Genomic DNA, 13,820 nt, shown 5'->3' on the forward strand with positions numbered 1-13,820 from the left:
GAAAATGAGCCTCAGGGGGCACCTGGGTGGCTCAGTCAGTTAAGCGTCTGCCTTCGGCTCAGGTCATGATCCCAGAGTCCTGGAATAGAGCCCTGCATCACGCTCTCTGCTCAGCAGGGAGCCTGCTTTTCCCTCTCCCTCTCCCCTCTGCTTGCCACTCTGTCAACTTGTGATCTCTCTCTATCAAATAAATAAAATCTTTCAAGCTCATTTTCTTTTTTTTTTTCTTTAAACTTGAAGTCAAACAACCAATGTCCTATTTGTAATTTTCAGAAACCGTATGGATTATGGTTCAATTTCTTCACTACAAATTTGAAATAACAAAACTTATTCCCCAGAGTAATAAGAATTAAAATAATTATATAACATGATTAGTCACTTTATTTTTTGTATTCCATGTGCCACTTTTGAAAACTTTGTCTCAGGTACAAGCAAATGCATCTTGAGGGCAAAGTAAAAATATTTTTCCTAAAAATGTAATTGAGAATATTTTAAATAAATCTCTATTGGACCTGACCTTTCTGCAATTGCAGTTATGGATGAAATATAAAAACAAAGAAGAAAAAGCTGAAAGCACTGGAAGAGTGGGAAAAAGACTGATTCTGAAGGAGATGAACTGGAAAATGTGGAAAGAAAGAACAGCCTTGTCTTGTATCTATTGTTAATGGCTTTTATTCCAAGGGCATGCTCAAGTCTGTGCTGTGCAAGGCCATGGACAAGGTTTGGGGCAGCTGCAGTCACCTGACCACGAGGGATCTCAGACAGGAGAGGTCCAGAAGGGGGAGCCCCAGATTGTGGTTTTGAATTGTCCCCAACACCTTGACGGACTCCCGAACCATGCATGTGAGCAGCAGATTCAAAACAGGACAATTGCACACATAAGGATTGTAGTGATATGTGACTTAGCCTCTAGGAGGCAGTTTTCAGTTTGAGTCCAACCAAGTGAGTGACCTGCTAAAAAGAAAACAAAAACAAAGCCTCCTACCTCCAAACAAGACCAAAAGCAAACAAAAAAGGGCACTAAAACTCTTTGGAAAAATATAACAGAATCCAGAGTTTCCAAAAAATAATACAATTTGAGACAATAAAATTACCCCAAATATCAAGATTTTAGAAAAGCCTGTTTTGTAAGTCCCTTTTAATGGGGGGAAGAAACTCTGTAGACCAAGATTAATATCCCAGATGATGGAATTAGCAAAGGATTTTAAAGCAGTTGTTATAACTAAGCTTACAGAAGTAAAGGAAGCCATTCTGTTGGTGGAAAAATTAGAAATTTCTGCAGAGCAATAAGAGACTATAAAATAAGAACCAAATGAAAATTCAAGCACTGAAAAACACAATCCCTGAAATTAAAAAAAAAAAAATTACTGAAAGGTTAACAGGATGGAAATTTCAGAGACAGTTAACTTGAAGTTAGGCAGTAGGGATAACCTACTCTGAAGAAAACCACATTGACCCCCCCCCCAAAAAAAAGGGGGCATCAGGCTCCCTTAAGAGAACATGGGAATAGATGTTTAATAAGTTTAATTGTGATTCCAGAAATAGGGAGAAACTGAGGGGAAAAAATATCTTTGAAATAGTCTGAAAATTTCCAAACTTGGCAAAAAAAAAAAAAAAGATGCTCTGAGCTGAGGAAGGGTAACTACAGAGAAACCATCCCTAGCCACATCATGATCCAACTACTGAAAAGGGAAGAAAAAAACCTTGAATGTAGCCAGGGGGAAATGATGCCTTACATGCAGGGCCACCACAATTTGAATTCTTGCTGATTTTACATCCAAAACCACGGAGACCATCTCTGTGGGACAGCATCTTTAAAGTACTGTAAGCAAAGCAAAACAAAAGAGGGCAAAAAAAAAAAAAAAAGGCTGTCAACCCAGATATTTATATCCTTTGGAAATATCCTTTAAGAATGAGGTCAGGGGCGCCTGGGTGGCACAGCGGTTAAAGCGTCTGCCTTCGGCTCAGGGCGTGATCCCGGCGTTATGGGATCGAGCCCCACATCAGGCTCCTCCGCTATGAGCCTGCTTCTTCCTCTCCCACTCCCCCTGCTTGTGTTCCCTCTCTCGCTGGCTGTCTCTATCTCTGTCAAATAAATAAATAAAATCTTTAAAAAAAAAAAAAAAAAAAAAGGCTGTCCATCCAGATATTTATATCATTTGGAAATATCCTTTAAGAATGAGGTCAAAATATAGAGAAAAATATAAGAAAACTAAGAGGATTTGTCACCAGAAGGCCTGGTGTGTATGAAATGCTAAAGTAGATTGTTTAGGCTTAAGGGGCACGATATGCAGTGGAAACTTGAATCCTCAATAAAAACTGAAAAGCAATATAAATGGTAAATATCTTGGTAAAAAGAAAACATTTTTCCTCTTAACTTCTTTAAAGTACATAAGACTTTTTAATTGCATTAGTTTTTTGTGGGACTGACAATGCATCTATTGAAAATATACAACAACCACAGCAAAAAAAAAATTACATTTTTTATACATTTGAAATAAAGTGATACAATATTAACTACAAGAAGACAAAATCAAAGAAGTTTCTTGTACTTTCTAGAGCAAACCGTGAAGAAATAATGCAGGTAGATAAAAGACCAATAAATTAAAATGAAATTCTAAAATATATATTCTACAGGCAGGAAAGTAAGAACAGAAATAAAAATTGATACAAAAAGAAAGCAAATAATGTGTTTTGTACCAAGTAGTAGAAAAACATCACTACTGAGGTTAAGATCGGTTTTCACAGATGTCTTCATTCCCATGCTCGTTCAGCAGGTATTCCGGTACTTGTTCATGTGTGAGTCTGCAGTAAGAACTAGGAATATGAAAATGAAGGAAACCGTCCCTGACCTCAACGAGTGAAGGGATCCAGGGGGACAGACAAGAATAAGCACAAAATGACAATGTAATATAGTAAGTCTTAAGAGTAGCGATGGTGCAGGAAGCTTTGGATGCAGAGGACCAATGGTCAGAGACTATTGGTCTGTGTCACTTGTCCAAGGTATGCCGCTGAATGGTAGTTGGGGTGAAATGAACAATTAAAAACAAGTTGTCAATTGTTAGCAAGTACCAGGCTGCCTGTCTATTCACTTACTTAGACTTTTTAGAGTCTGCCTTTCTGTATATTCACTTATTTAGAAACTTTCTGTGAACAACAAAACTTTCTCTTTATAAAAATATACATGTTTATTCTAGAACGCTCAGAAAACAGAGGTCTAAAGTGAAAATCACCCATGGTCCAACCACCCAGAGAGAAGTACTAAAGTTTTGTTTACGAGTATTTGCTGAAGTATTTATGAGTGATCAGAAAATCATGACCTTCTGGACATTTGGGTGTGCTTATGTAAGACTTGCCTTCGCTTATTTTTTTTAAGAATCCAAGTAACTTCACCAACATTTTAGGTTTTTCCCTCTGTGAGAAAATTTCACATTCACATCTCAGATTGAGGGGGTATAGTCTGTCTTTGCACACAGTATCCTTGGCAATATGGCACTATTTTCCTTGAGTAAGTAAAAATGGAGTTCGTTGCAAATTCTAATAAGATTGTTTTCAAGACAAACTATCCATAAGAGGAAAAGAAGAAGTAAATTAAGTGGAAATCATGTGTTATCTTTCCAAGCCCTTCAATGTTTGAATGAAGGGGAACAAAATTTACCTTGTAAGTCTTGCAAAAGCAGTTCAATAAAACTATAACCCTTTGTTAGTTTTTTTTTTTAACATTGTTACATATATAATTCAGTATATAGCTTTTAGTATAGCATTATGTGCATCTTTGATACAATGAATTTATATCACCCTTGTTATGTAGTACTTTGTAATCCCCACAGGAAACCATTATTTTATGGTAAATAATTATATAGTGCAGGGATAATTAATTCTGTTTTTATATGGGATAGTTTAGATCATATTTTGAAAGGAGGATAGTTTCATCCTCTTTTTTTTATCTTTACAAACTCATAATTACTCTGAATGTGTAAGCTTCTATAACTAGATATGTTTATTAAAATCATTGCAAGCACCTCATTTAAGAAGCCCTGTAGCTCCAAGAGAATACATTTTAAGTTTCTATATTTTGATTAAAAAAAAAAAAACTTTCTGCGGTCATGCTTTGTCTTATGATATATCACTTCAAGACTTCTTCCTAAAATATAAATATGATTTTCCATAACCCTACTTTACATTCCTTTTCTGACTTAAATACCCAGTTCAGAATAAAACTCAACCTCCCTTGACTGACAAATAAGATCCTGAAATACATTCAATAATTTTATTGGAAGAAACTAAGTGAAGAAGGACTAATGTAAAATTTTATAACACTATTCAATTCTCTAGGAAACAATCCATTTAAGAAATACTCTTTTTCTCTACAACTCTACTTTAATTCAATAATCACTTTCAAATTCCCTGAATTACACCTACCTTGAAAATAATACTTAACTAGCATTTAGTATGTAGTGAGTTGAAAAGAGTCTGTCTTGGCTGCGATCCTACATTCCGTAACGACCTCTCCCGAACGTCGTACTTCATGGCAGGAAACGATTGCGGAGCAACTGCAAAATCTAAGGACAGTGAGTCCCCCAGAATCCTGAGCTCTTGATTCCTCTTCAGCCGCTCATGAAGTGAATCCCTGAAAACATGTTCAAGGAAAGAAGGGCCCTTGGTAATCCAACCATTATGTTATGTCTGGACTTAACAGACCTTGACAGACCTAACCCCAAAGCACTTGAATTTTATCAAAGGCAAAACTCATGCTGTCTTACTTTCGCAAATGTGGAGTAACTTTAGGAGACCGTGATTACATTTCATACTTGACGGTATCCATGAAAGATAAGTAACATTTGTCATTTGGTTCAAAATATTGTGCAATTATAGTCCTTTTTATTCTAGGAGAACTTATGTTAAGTCAGTGGTAATCAAGAACTATTCTGTGTGGAGTGTATGCGTGTGTTGTCTGGGGTGGTTTTCTCTTTTGGAACACAGATCTTGAATTCGCCTCTTTGCCCCTTTCTTCACTTGCTTGAGTTAGACCAAATCTTCATCTTCTTTCTTCTTCCAGTCAAAATATGGTATCGTCTATTTTCAGATTGGAAAGAGTAAAAAAATGCCCTTGCTTGTAAGAAACATAAACTAATTCACAAAGAGTTGTTAATGGTTACTAATATGGTACATTTCCCTTCTGGGCATAATTACATTAAAAAGACAATTACCACCTCATGTAATGAATCTTTAATGGTAAAATTTCAAGCAGATAAATTCAGGAATGCATCCAATATGTTGGCCGTCAAGTCAGTAGATTAATTAACATTGAAATCATTTATTTCACAATTATTGGGTAACTCTTGCATACAAGGTATTCTGTTGTATTTTTTAAAGTTATAGGGACAGGCCGACCCCTCCTTCGTGAGGCTTAGAAACAGACATGTGCAATGATAACATGAAGTGGAAGGCAGCCACAGAGGAGCTAAGATTGTTTGGACAGAGAAGGGTTAACTCTCAGGTGTGGTGGAAGCGGTAGACCAAGGAGGAAGAAGGCTTTGCTCAGCATTAGCTATTGAACCACCTTCTAAGGAGAAGTGAGATGTGAACATGCAGAAATACTAGGGTTAGCATTGCAAACTGAGAAAATTGCTCATGGGAAGGTTTTTAGGATGCAAAGCACAGAAATTATTTTAGCGGTGCTTTTCCATTGCCTTATTCCAGTTCTTTCTCACTCGAGCCACAGATCCCAGGGAGAAATCCTTAAGCAGAGAAAGAGTACACCTACCATGTAAACCACCAGCACCATGGAAAAGGAGGGTGCCCTTCCTCTTTCTCCATCTCCCCAGTTGGGGTGAGTAATGAATGGCCAATGCTGTCTGATTCTCCTTCATCCAGGAGCTTCATTGTTCTCTGTGTACTCTGTTTACAGAAGCAGTAAAGGGAGAAGTTTCTGTATTCAAAACACATTCCTGAGAAGACAAATCCTCAGGCAGTCCAGTTATTTTCTAGGATTTCTTTCCCCAAGATTTTAGCATTTGTGTGTTTGCTGATGGAGGAGCCTATCCGTCCTGCCCTGGACCAGAGATATGATTGATGACTTTGTGCTAAGCAGGGGGCTGTTGCCTCCAAGTCGGCTTATTCCAGGGTTCATTCCTGTGACCTTTCCATTCCTACTCCAGCTCATCAAACATCTGTAGGTATGCGGTCATATCTCTACGTAAATGCAGAATAACAGGGGTAACTGTTTGGAAACTCAGAGCCCAAAAAACAATGCACTCAAATTTGGTTTCTTCTGTAATTACACTGCTTACAAATGCTTGACCACCTCTGTTTTAATTTATATATTCAATCACAAATGAAAGAGGTTTCCCACACCCCTTTCTGTGGAAATGGTGCCATTTATGGAGTCTTGGCCAAATGGAATTGCATATTGTTTCTTGGGCTTCATTCAGGAGTTCTCCCTCCCATGATATTTAAGCAGGGGTATATCTTTTGGCAGTGGAAAAAAGAGGAGCTGCTCTCGAGTTACATAAAGTTATATAACTGCATTTTGAAGCAGTGTTAAGACCTTCCTATAAATAATATACTCAGTGAAAGTAAAATCCTCTATTATATTGATTCAGTTACTCTCTAAATACTCTATTATATTGATTCAGTTACTCTCTAACAGTTTTGCCAAAAAAAAAAAGTTAACAGTTGAGGACCATAAACTCTTACTAAGTACCCATGACTCTGATGAACACTAGCCATATTCTGGTTAAATGTAAATGTTCAATCAGCTATTAAGGACCTTGGAGAAATATCTCTAAAAAGAGTCAACAGTTCTTGAAATGTTAACTGCACACTCATTGTTTATGTGTTTTGGGCTATTGCCTTTCATAAAATGTGTTGAATGGTTTGTATCATTTGAGTGTTTTTTGTAAATAGTGTCAGGAAAATGTAATTTCAAGGGAAACAATCTGCAAACATAAACTAGCATTTTAAAAACTGTGACTACTTATATATATTGAAATATTATAATCAGAATTCTTTTCCAGTCTATTTTAATAACCATTCCAGAGTGGTGGTAGTGTTTTTTGTTTTGTTTTTTGTTTTTAACTAAGCCTTTTATGTGGATTTGATGCAAAGCGAGCAAAAGCACGTGGGTATGCTGCTTAACTAAGGAAACTGGACACAGAAAGAAAAAGAATTCCTGGGTCAGTGGGATGGACCAGTCTTTGGGGAAGCCCACATGCTAGCCCACAATTACAGTATCCATATGGATGTGAACTTTCAGGTAACTGAGGGTACAGCTAGCGAGATCCTAAGAAGCCCTGGAATTTTTCCCAATGGGGGGCTCTTGATTTGAGTCTTGAAGATGGGCTGGGCTATTCAGTGAACAATGAGCTAGTGAAGCCAGAGCATATGGGAGTGGGGAAGAGAGTTGTGGCTATAGAAAGCTGTACATGTAAACGTCCTGGGGCTTATAAATCTTGTTATCTGCTGAAACAGCATTTATACAATGGATGTGTGGATAGTGTATTGGCATGGATGTGGTCACATGAGCACTTTAGTAATGACTTCTTCACAAAACTTGCAGGCTCCTTGATTTTCTTATGCTATGCATCTCAGTGTGGGGAAATGGGCATGATGTGTTACTAAAAATATAATGCACCAGATGTTTTGACTGGAGGGGAACCAGTGACCCAGGTATCAGGCTGGACCTATCCAGGCTCACCTGACGTATACTTTGCACGTTTCCCATCCTAACAGTAAATGGAAAGGAAGACATTTTTACCAGTGAAAATCTGTACATAGAGATATGGACATCTCATCTACCTGGGCACAAGTGGCTTCCTTCTGTCTTTTCTAAGATTATATTTTTATTTCTGTGGCAACTGGAAGAGGAAAACGAGTATCCTCAACATCTCGTTTATTTTACTAAACATTATCATGGCGTTCCTGTCAGTTGTACTTCTGCTCTGGAGGTTGTACCAGACATAGTCAATGCGGTTCCATTACTCGCCTTTTGTGATAATTGGTGAGCAGAGTTAAAATATTGCTGGCATTTCTATGAACAAAGGGATTGCTGAGCAACTTACTGTCAGAGACCAGGGGGGTGCTAACCTTCCTTCAGAGGACAGTGTTTCTGACCAGAAGAACCCCAGGGTTTTCCAAACCATCAGGACATGTCTATCATTGACTAAAGAAATTTTGCCTTCAGCCCTTTACGAAGGAAGGAAAGGAAGGGATGGATGTGAGATCATTTGGACAGACAGACCAGAATCCAATCAGGAAGATTTTTTTTTTTTTTTAAGATTTTATTTGTTTATTTGACAGAGAGAGACAGCCAGCAAGAGGGAACACAGGCAGGGGGAGTGGGAGAGGAAGAAGCAGGCTCCCAGCGGAGGAGCCTGATGTGGGGCTCGATCCCAGACCACCGGGATCACGCCCTGAGCCGGAGGCAGCCGCTTAACGACTGAGCCACCCAGGCGCCCCAAATCAGGAAGATTCTTGACCTCCAAGATACACTTGTATTTTCTTACTTCCCTGTCTGCCAAGGAAATAAGTTTGTATTGTATTCTGTAAGCACACAGCTTGTCCCATCGTAGTGAAAAAGAAGAAGAGTTTTGGAGGAAAAGAAAATGTTCTTATTAAAAATTACCCTCCAGAAATTGGGCTGTATACAGGTTACAGAAGCAAATAGATTTTTTCACCTTTCCTAGGTACAATCACTTAAAATGACCCACAATTGATTCTGGGCTCACACGCAGTCAGATAACAGAGGATTTGATTGACTATATAAGAGAACTCTAAGATTCACTTATTATTTCTAATATGTATTTTCATATCCTATTTTTTTTCCTCAAGAAAGGCCTTATGACATTGAACCTGCCATCACAAAGTGCTGTTGTTATAGAAAATTTCATTTATCATTTGACTTATTAATTTAAATGGAAAAAACACACACACACACACACTGCCCCACAGGGAAAATTCCTGCTATCCTTCACTGTCTTTTAATGTTATTACAGCTAAGCTCCCTTTATCCAAATATTTTTTTAAATATTTACAGACAAGTTGGGTATAAATCAGCACTCATTAAAGGCCCTAAGGAGTTCAGTGTTCAGGGCTGGTGAAGTGTCCTGTCCCCTGAGGGAGTCCTTCTGTAGGGAGGCCCACAAGGAGACGTCAGGAGGTCAGTGAGGCCATGGCCTGCCTCGCGGGCAGCTTTGCTTTGATGTGATCACTGGGGCAGATTTGCAGATGCCTTAACCACCTGCCAACTGTGCTTTTGACCTACCAAATTTTAAAATCTGGGTAGAACTCCAGAGATTCAGGTTTCACCTTAATTTCCTTTTACACATGAGCTCAGTAAGCCCCGTCTTTCTCCACCCCATCCCCTGAGCGTGCGGGCCACTGTGTGAGGCGGTGCGACGCCACGAAGACCTTTATTTTCTGCCTCCTTAACCCTGAGGAAAAGGCAACCCTGTGTTGTGGGAGCGCAGGTGTGGGGACAAGGGAGGGCGCCCTGTGGTCTGACGGGAAGGCTGGGGACAGGCACGGCCACCATGCACTGAACCTCGGGAATACAGAAGAAATCCAGGCATTATAAAAACTTTTTACTACTTGTTGACATTTCACTACTTACAGTCGAATCATTGAACGTCATCTCCAATGCAGAAACAATAAATTTCCAGCATCGTTAGCTGCCCGAGAGCCTCTGAGAGTCATGCTTCACGTTCCCTGTGCTCAGTGGGGCACACGGCCAGCTCCTGTCATTGAGGAACCCGGTGCTTTTGTAGGCACCTTCGTGTTCCTCACACACTCTTTTTGTTTAATGCTTTATGGTTTTATTAGGTCTGGGTCCGAGATGATTTATCATCTACATCCTGGTACACGTTGTGTAGTTTTCCCTACTGTGAGTTACTGGCATGACCAAGTTCTCTCTCTGGTTCATTCTTCCAAGATAGGAAATCCTTGGCGATGAGTCATTTCTAGAGAGATGTATGTCTAATTGGAATTAAATAAATATTACGTGTTGCTTTGCAAAAAAAAAAAAAAAAAGCCACTTAGTGAGCACGGTGAACAGTGTGTTGATGAAGCTTTATTCCGTGTCGCTCTCCCTGGAAGGATGTAAGCTCAGGAGGGCCGTCTGTCACATTCACTGACGTATCACAAGGATCTAGAAAAGTGTGCTGCACATCGTAAGTGTTATTACTGATTTGTTAAATGAATGAGTCCTTAGTAGAATTTTGTTTCTATTAAGAATGTGGCACTACAGTTTGGTTTTTATGTTTGGTGGATACGTGTGTAGCCCGTGACATGTACCAATCGTTGTCTTAAGGACTTCATATACCGTCATCTATAGGATTCTTCGGTTTGATATTATTTGAAATTTTTAATCAACATGTGTTGGTACTATATGTCATTTTTAAAATTATCCGTTAATATGTGTATGGAATGCCTATTACCATATTTCTTTGTCTAGTTGAATATTAATAGCTTTTACTTAAAGTGATCAGTATTCATACTATTACAGCCTTTTGCTCTTCCATAGTGTGTGTGTGTGTATGTATAATGTACATGTATTTATATACATTTTCATTTCATATGGCGGATAGAATTTCAATGCATGAAACATATATCCATGATGTCTACAGGTATCAGCAGTGAATATTCAGATGTGACAACCAAGGATAGCCGTGTTTATATTGGATGCGACCACATCGATCAGACATAATGGCAGTCTGTGTGATTATGGCATCATGGATCTCGCACACAAAAGTACACTTCTGTGTATGAGTACTATATCTAAATCTTAAAGGTGCTCTTTCTGGAGATTTAAGGTCAGGTCTTGGATGCAGAACATAAAACATAAAGGAAATATGTTCCAGGAGATGGCTGCTTTCAGTGTTTGAATGTCTGAATCAATCCAAGAGGTGATTTTAAATGACCCTCCCCCCCACCGAGAATGGTTTTGTTACTGTTTACTTCTTTGTAGTGTATGTGTTTTCATTCTTAGGAAACTTATAGAATATTTATTTATGACTCGTTGGACTTACTGCCCACTTACTGCTTAAGAAAAAAGCATTGTCAAATGAAAAATGTTTGCTGCTCTCCCCCCTGGGGTGTGCTATTGAGAGGTACCCACTTGAGATGCCTTAATCTGGCCAACAGTGGTCCTGTGGCCGCCTTTATCACAGCCAGTCTGAGGAATGAGAATTGCATGGACCAGTCCTGTAGGTTGGGATGCCTTTCCTCAGCCCAGCCACATGGCAGTCTTGCCTGCTCCGGCTTCTGCCCTCACCATGCGTCTTCCCCAACCCCTAGACTGTCCCAGTGCTGCTCCTTCTGTATTGTTCTCCGGGCACAGGTATCTGTCAGCACAGGTGGGCTCCATGTTCTCCTTATCCACCTGCTTCCCTCCCGCCAGACTGGGAGCTGCCAGACAATACAGCAGGGGTTGCTACATCCTTCAACTCAAATGATTAATGATGATTAAGAATCTCTATTAGCTATTAATGGATAATTAATTTATGTAGTAACTTTACCAGTACACCCAGAAGTTTTCAAGTCACAAAAAAATGACTTCTTAATATACAGTCTGCGTTTCTTCTAAACTGAAGTGCAGTTTAAAATAAATTTGATTAGCCAATAGCCAGCAGCAAAACAGATGATTATTTTTCAGTTACAGAGCACCTAGAGAGGTAGTAGGTCATGAGAATAATTTACTTGGTAAGGAACAAATGCTAAGATCATTATATATCTAAGAGGATACTCACACTGTTATGAAACAGCCCATCCTATTGGTGTCCCATCTAAGAATCTGTTTGGCTAACAGATGCTAGTCTCGAGAAGCAGAGAACTTGTCTACCATGGTCCAGTGTGCAAAGGTTCTTACTCCACCGTATTTCTGGTTGACCTCCATTCCCTACTTACCATTTCCTATTTGATTCTAATCCCTTTGTAAACTCTTTGGTTTCTAAGACATGTTTTTAGGGAGCTATATATAAACCCTGCAGAGTGAAGGGGGGCTATACAATTGATTGAATAATTTCTGTACTTTATTACTAATAGTGTCGTTTTTACTTTTTATATCCCTTTTAATTGTCAACATTTCCAAGTTGAGTCCTTCCTATGATAAAGGCACACCTGCCTGGGCTGCTGGCACGGTACACATGTGTGTAACAGAATGACTTCACACCAGTCAGCAGTGCTGGTCCCTGACCGTGCTCGCTCCTCCAGGAGAACTGTGATTGAGGGATTTTCCGTTGTCTGGGGACACGCTGGGCATGGGCACACGCACCTGCAAAGCCCCTCCTGTGTGTGTATTTTCACAACAAAGGCACCAAGATGACACAACAGGCAGATGATATGTAGATGGCATTTTGTACAACATAAATGGATCACAATGGGTACGGTGGTATTCATTTTCATTTTTCCTTTCCTTACTTAATAGAAACTTGTCTTCTCTCTTTCCTCCACACGGAGTCTGTATATTGTTTTGTTACTGCGAACTTGAAACAGACAGAAAGAGTTGTTTCTGTCTTTTCCTTGTGTCTAGTCACCTAAGTGATTAACAATCTGTGCCTTTCTGGGCTTTGTCATTGCCCCACGCCCACCTTCTTTATCTCCTGTCCTGTGGGGTCCCTGGTAAATGGAAGAGTGTGAGTGGCTGTGATGCTAGGGGTAAATTATATCTGAATTTCCTTATGGAGGAGTAGGTGTTTCCCAGATTTCCTCACCTGTAACACCTGGTGCTATGGTCTTGGTGCTCCTGCCAAATGCCTGCGTTTCCTTTATCAGGCTCCCCACCCGCTGCATGTAGGCCTGCTCTGAAGCCCCATTGTCTGGCCTCTGCTCTTACTTCTCCCTCATTTACGCAGGCAAAAGCCCGCACATCTCGGACGTCCTCCCCTCTGCTAGGTGTCTTCTAATGCCTCAGATGCTGCTTTTTCAAATAATACAAATAATTACAGAAGTAATGACCAATTCTTCAATCAAAACAGAGACCCCATAGTTGAGGAAGGTTTTCACAAAAGAAAATCTGTACAGTCTAGAACGTGAGCCTTTCAGGGTGGGGGGGATCTTCCAGGCAGAATGAGGACACATATTTGCATGTGTTTATTTAAAAGCTCAAATACTCATTCATCAACTGTTTATTTATATAACCCATATTTTACTCTTTCACTGCTTTTACTATTTACTACCTTGCTGTGTTTATATAACCATTATGGGGGTGCCTGTCAGGCTCAGTGGGGGGAGCATACAGCTCTCATTCTCAAGGTTGTGAGTTCAAACCCCATGTTGGGTGTGGAGCCTGCTTAAAAAAAAAAAAAAAAAAAAAGAGAATTATACCTTTCCAATCGATCCTGGTTTTTCTCAGTCATTTGAGGTACAAATAACTTCTACTGACCGTTTCCCTCCTAAAGACGCTTGTTTCATTTAGACATCAAATATCTAAGTCCATCAGTTGTATATGACAGCATATTTTCACTTCCAATGAATACAGGGTGATTTTTAAGATTTCAGTGTCATTACTTTGATGGTATCTAAAATTAAAGTAAGTCCATTCTGTTTTAATATTTTTCACTGTTCATATTTGTTATAATTCTTGAGGTTATTACATATGAGCAGATTTTGACTTTTATATGAAATAGCATATGTAAGTACAATTTATTAACATTTTTCTCTACACAAAGCTGATCTGATTTTTGGAGTGTTTAGAGAATTTAAAATAGGTATAAGATCAATGAATAGACACAGTTGTGAAATTTGTGATTATGAAGAGGGATTTTTTAAAATATTTTTTAAAGAGGATTTTTTTAATTTAAGGAGGGCTACTGGAGAGAAAA

General features: G+C 39.1%; 1 protein-coding gene across 1 annotated transcript in view; it reads left to right on the forward strand.

Moving 5' to 3' along the window:
* Positions 1-4,336: 4,336 nt before the first annotated feature.
* The window catches only part of CSMD1 (CUB and Sushi multiple domains 1), a 1,039,667-nt gene continuing 1,030,183 nt past the window's right edge, over positions 4,337-13,820 (forward strand). The window contains exon 1 of the mRNA XM_087856321.1: positions 4,337-4,663. Coding sequence (XP_087712447.1) covers positions 4,639-4,663 — 25 coding nt within the window. The 5' untranslated portion in view covers positions 4,337-4,638. The remainder of the gene's footprint in view (positions 4,664-13,820) is intronic.

This window comes from Ursus americanus, chromosome 27 (assembly GCF_024610735.1).
Source record: "Ursus americanus isolate L20-20 chromosome 27, mUrsAme1.1.p, whole genome shotgun sequence".
Taxonomy (NCBI): domain Eukaryota; kingdom Metazoa; phylum Chordata; class Mammalia; order Carnivora; family Ursidae; genus Ursus; species Ursus americanus.